The 5,433-nt window shown below is 35.0% G+C and overlaps 1 protein-coding gene across 1 annotated transcript in view; it reads left to right on the forward strand.

Moving 5' to 3' along the window:
• LOC105626383 (protein kibra) overlaps positions 1 to 3,007 on the forward strand; it is an 89,598-nt gene extending 86,591 nt beyond the window's left edge. The window contains exons 8-12 of the mRNA XM_012207684.1: positions 161 to 344; positions 598 to 1,038; positions 1,309 to 1,524; positions 1,778 to 2,253; positions 2,557 to 3,007. Of these exons, the coding sequence (XP_012063074.1) occupies positions 161 to 344; positions 598 to 1,038; positions 1,309 to 1,524; positions 1,778 to 2,253; positions 2,557 to 3,007 (1,768 nt within the window). The remainder of the gene's footprint in view (positions 1 to 160; positions 345 to 597; positions 1,039 to 1,308; positions 1,525 to 1,777; positions 2,254 to 2,556) is intronic.
• Positions 3,008 to 5,433: the final 2,426 nt, after the last annotated feature.

Genomic DNA, 5,433 nt, shown 5'->3' on the forward strand with positions numbered 1-5,433 from the left:
GAGAGAGAGAGAGAGAATTCTCTCGAATTCTATTTGTTTTCGTCTGAATATTCTTTTAAAGAATAATTGATAGCTCGCAAGAGTCCATGACCTGAAAGTACAACTACGCGTTGAAATGCCTTTTTATCTATAAAAATAACGTTTTTATTCCGCATTTTAGATATATCAAAGCCGCACTGCTGCCGATGCAATTACCCATCAATCATACGTGTTGCACGAAATCCGTTGTGGACTTGCGAAAACCGACTTTCGGCGAAACGTTCCCGATCGCCGTGCCGCTTAACAAATTGTACACGAAAACACTGCAAGTTACACTTTGGTGCACCGAGGCCGAGAAATGTTTGGTATGTATACTTTTTTTGAAATTTATTTTATTTATGTGACAAGTTTCATTCCTCACTCCGAGATAATTTTATCACGATGTTCACTTAATAGTGTATTATGATCGAAAATCTGAGATACACTTGGAGAAGTAATATTCAATTCTTTATTGACAAAAATTTCATATATTCTTGAAAAAAAAAAACAGTTATAATTGCTAAATTGAGAGAAAACATAGTCATTTGTCATTCTGATCTTTTACTGATTTGATTACAGGGTTCTGCACAAGTCTCGTTGGCAGACTTTAGTCCAGAATCTCCTAGTGTGAAATGGTACAATATACTCTCCTTCCGCTTCATGCATCCATCTGATAGTCCCGGTACCAGTACCAACGGCACCTCTATGAACGTCAGATTGACGAAGCATGACAAGCAGGAATCGGATATTTCGGTATACAGGAGCGTACAAAATATGAAAGAAGAGAGTAGTGACGAGAGTACGATAATCAGTTCCCAAACGTCCACCTTGACAAGGAATCAAGACGAGTTGCAGTCAGCCGTAACGTTAAGGTTGGAAGAGCTGAATTGTCTACGTAGTCCAGAAGAAGAGGATGAGGATGATGGTAGTGAAAGTGGAAGCGAGGACAGCGACGAGGAAGGTATCATTGTAGAATTTACGGTGGAGGATAATATTCTAGAGGATGTTTTGGAGCACGAGGTAAGCAATGTTGCTATATAAATGATATTTATTTAATGTTTCGATTGCTTTGAATTTACTATCAGATGAATCGTGGACATCAAGCGATTAAAAGTCATTGATTTAATAAGTCTTAATATTTTTTTACCACCATTATGATTAGCATTATTTTTTTATGAGAATTAAATTACTTGCACTGAATCTTAAATTGTTTATTGTCGAGACTATAGGAATTTTTATTAAGAAAATATCAATTCTAAATGTAACGATTTTCCATTTATAATATAACAGGAAGACGAAGAATTGAACGAGGAAATGAGGCAAACGCAGGACAAAGAAACAAACACTGAATGCGTGTTTATTCCGGAACAGGGCAAGCAAAGAAAACTTTCTGCGGCTGGTGTTGCACCCGGCGCTATTCATGATGACAAAAACTCTATTGTGATTAAAAGAAGTCAAACATTCTCACCTAGTGCAGCCGTTAGTAGAAATCATTACATTTGTCGAGTAAGTTTTAATCAAATTTTCTTGACTATTATATATTTGATATATTTACTTTTTCCATACAAAATTTTGTACAGAATAAAAAAGTTTTTAACAAGAATTTAAAATTTCGATAAATCCTCAATAAAAATTGAAGAATTTTTATTACTTGCTTTTCATGAATTTATATTGAATTCTTTATATACCTTTAAATGCGAGTTTTGGCAAAAAATCTGTCTTTTTTCCTGAATTAAATTTTTTTTCTTGTTTTACATAGCTTAATCGCAGCGATAGCGACAGTAGTATGCCGCTTTATCGCAGAGGTGGACCTTTCCAACGGAACTCAGTAGAAAGACGTTCCCTGCGATGGCGTCGACCGTCCTCCGCTCTCAGTTACAAAACCACGAAGAAATCGTCTCATTTACTGCCGACAGCCAGAACGTCTTTGGACCTCGAATTAGATCTCCAGGCGCAGCATGCTAAACTGAATAATCTCCAAGATGAGCTTAGTAGGTTACGAGAATTGAAACAACGACTAGAACAAGCGCGTGAAAGAGGCGATACCGACTTAGCAACATGGCTGCTAGAAGATCAGAAATTTCAAAATCTCATAGCACAGGCCGAAAGTGGCAAGAACGGTAAAAGCCTTGAGGATAAGAAAGTGGAGAAGATGTTAAAGAAAACTTCAAAAGAGATTTACAAGTTGAGGAAAACAAAAGCTGGGAAGGGAAAACCCGATATGATTTCCTTCAAGTAAGTGACAAGTTTCTCTTTATTGCAAAATTATTATCTTTTATTTCAGTTTTTTGTGATTTGAATTCGAATATCTATAATATCTCATAATACTTAAAATAATGAAGTAATTGATGTCCGAAATAACTATTAATCCAAAATGTTAATTTTTGAGTGTTAATCAAAAGTTATGTCTTCGAATAAATTGAATCGCGATGAAAATCTGTAACCTTTTGATAATTTTGAAGATTATATAAAGATTAATAGGAAAAAATATTATCTTTTATAAAGATCATTTGATAAATTAACATTATCTTTTTCCAGAGAAAAGATGGCTTTCTTTACGCGAGTGAATTTGAATGTTCCTGTTCTACCACCTGAGGAACTCGGGGCTGAAAGTATATGTTCTTCGACATCACACACGCACAGAAAGTACGCATCGGAACCTGTCACTAGTTCTTTTATAAATTCTACAACAACGCGATCGAACAACATTTCCGGTGGAAGTGCATTGCCTGTCACGAAGAGCAGCAATGTCACGGATCGAAGTGCCACAAATGTTGTTGCCGTGATTGTCAACGCAGACGAAGTCGCATTGTCCAATGTCGACAGTAAATCTGTGAATGCTAAAGGTCGACCGGCGGTGGAGACCGAAGCGCGAAGTTCAGAAAACGGCGAGAGGGAGGTTTTACCGAAATCTACTGAGAAGAATGGCAATGGAGAGCCGAAGAGGTACGAATATGTTGTTGATCGGGTCCTCGGTGTGGAAGTATGAAGACCGGAAAAAAATCGCGTATGTCCCAGTTTTATCATCAGCTATCGCGTGATGGAGCTGCAATTCCGCGTTCATAGATATGTTTCTCTTTGAATTTGAACAGAAAAAGACGAAAGAGAAAGAGAAATAATAATTGCAAAGCCGCGGTCTCCTAATTCTGAATCCTAGGTGCCATGCGCAGATTATAAAATACGCGCATCAAAAAGCTCGAAAAGATGCATAAAGTATTGTCGTCGAAATTGCAAAATTGCTGTAACCGACGATATAATCAATGACCAGTGATAACGGTGCATGTGCCAATGCTGGATGTCAGAAGCAACTCTTCAATGAACGCAGCAGCGAGAATTACACGCGAACACGGGCATGATTGTGTGTATATATACAGAAACGTAAATTATTTAAACGATACTCCTTACGATAGGCTATTTAATTGTTTAATCCGACTCGTCTGAGTCTATGTCGCGGAATCGCGACTGCGACATCCTCGCATGTCGCGTCATTCGTTCCCTCTGTGCATCGGAGCACATGACCCACCGAGCAGCTGGTCTGCGACTTGAAAGTCTAATGAAAAAAGGCTCCGCCCAGGTTGGCTAGCGAATTTTGCTCCGACTCCGGTATCGCCGTTTTATAACGCGTTTGGTTTCCTAATTCTGATTTTCCGGGTTACGAATAAATCCAGTGAAAATAAATATTCAAGTGTCCTTCGTGCGTACCAATTTTGACGAAACTTTCAAAGCCAAATTCTTCGTTATGCTCAGATTTTGCATTTTTTTTTAAATTAGAATTTCAATAAAACAAAATACTCGCACAAGTTTTACTCGTTAATTTTCCAAGCAGCAAATTAATCAGCAATTTATTTTTTTAGTCTTAGTTATGGAATTTTCCAAATTATCAATAATTCTCTCTTCGCTCTTTTTGGCAAAGTTGTAAAAACAGACTGCCTTTTCCCAATCGTTCTCAGATGAACGTAGGCCTTCATCATCCGGGATTTCAGATTGTGGTACTTTTGAGGCCGTAGGTGCCAAGAAATTGAAAGGATGGAGTGATCACAAAGAGATCATGATGTCATTTTCGGCGATTTGTATGTATAGAACGACATTATGATCTTTGTCTCGAACTGTGCAAACACTCCTTTACCAGCAGATTGTGCAACAATGTGCCTTATTGTTGAATTAGTCGCGTGAGAAAAGTGCCGCTAGTATATACAGGGTATCCGATACAAGGGTATCGTGATACAATTGACGAGGAGATGATTTTTCTCTCTTTTGCAATAAATAAATAAAAGATAATTTTTCCTTAGATTGCATAGTTTTTTAATATTGCATAGTAATATATATATTTGCCATATTGATACTGGCGTAAGATGGTTAATTATTTGTAATAAACCTCGATAGTTGTATCACGATTTACCAGACAATATAAACTCTCACATCGTTATGTTGCTCATGTTATCACACCGTGGATATATGAGCATTCAGACAGAAGCGCGACAACAAAAAATACTCCGCAAATAAATAATAATTTGATAATTCAAATTAATAACTGCTTTTTAAGGTTCAAAGTAAATATCTACATATCTGATTCAAACATGAATACCTATACTTTCAATATTAATAAAACTATATAGGAAATAATATTTTTGAACATCAGTCATAGACACTTTATTTTATTATTGCATTTGTCTAGATGATTTTATAATGTCAATTTTTTTATTTGGAAATAAAAGAAAAGTTTATCGTAATAATGGATTTCAGAATGAAAGTTGTGTTACTTTAAACAAAATGTTCATCAATTGCGATGATGAAAATATATAATAAAAATATATAATAATAAAAATATATAATAATAAAAACATACATAATAAACTTAAATATAATAAAAATATTGCGGAAAAGAGAAATTTCTGGACGTCGCTTTTAATAGTAGAACGATCATTTTTGCGATTGTTCTAAATGATAAAAACTTTGATAATTAATTAAAGATCGATAAAATTTTTAATGCAGTGTAGATAAAAGAAATCTTTTCGATGTTGTTTTACATACAAATTTCTTAATTTAAAATTTTTAATTAAAAAATTAAGGAAATTTTTGTCTTGTTTGCATTCAAAACAAGCTTGACCATCTTAGTGTTAATACGGGAAATAGAAAGATCTTAATTGTTAATTCAAATCGTTGATAGCTTGAGAGATATCTCCAAGATAACGGATGCCATATTATGTATATATCAAGAAACCCACGATGTAGATGTTGGCCGTTAGAAATGAAAGGAGAGTGATAACGAAAGAATAAAACTAAAATACCTATATTTGTACATATTTTGTATATACGCATCCTAACGATTATATTTACGCGTCTATAAATATAAATATATATATATATATATATATATATATATATATATGTGTGTGTGTGTGTGTGTGTGTGTGT

The sequence above is a fragment of the Atta cephalotes genome (genome assembly GCF_000143395.1).
Source record: "Atta cephalotes unplaced genomic scaffold scaffold00005, whole genome shotgun sequence".
NCBI classification, from domain to species: Eukaryota; Metazoa; Arthropoda; class Insecta; order Hymenoptera; family Formicidae; genus Atta; species Atta cephalotes.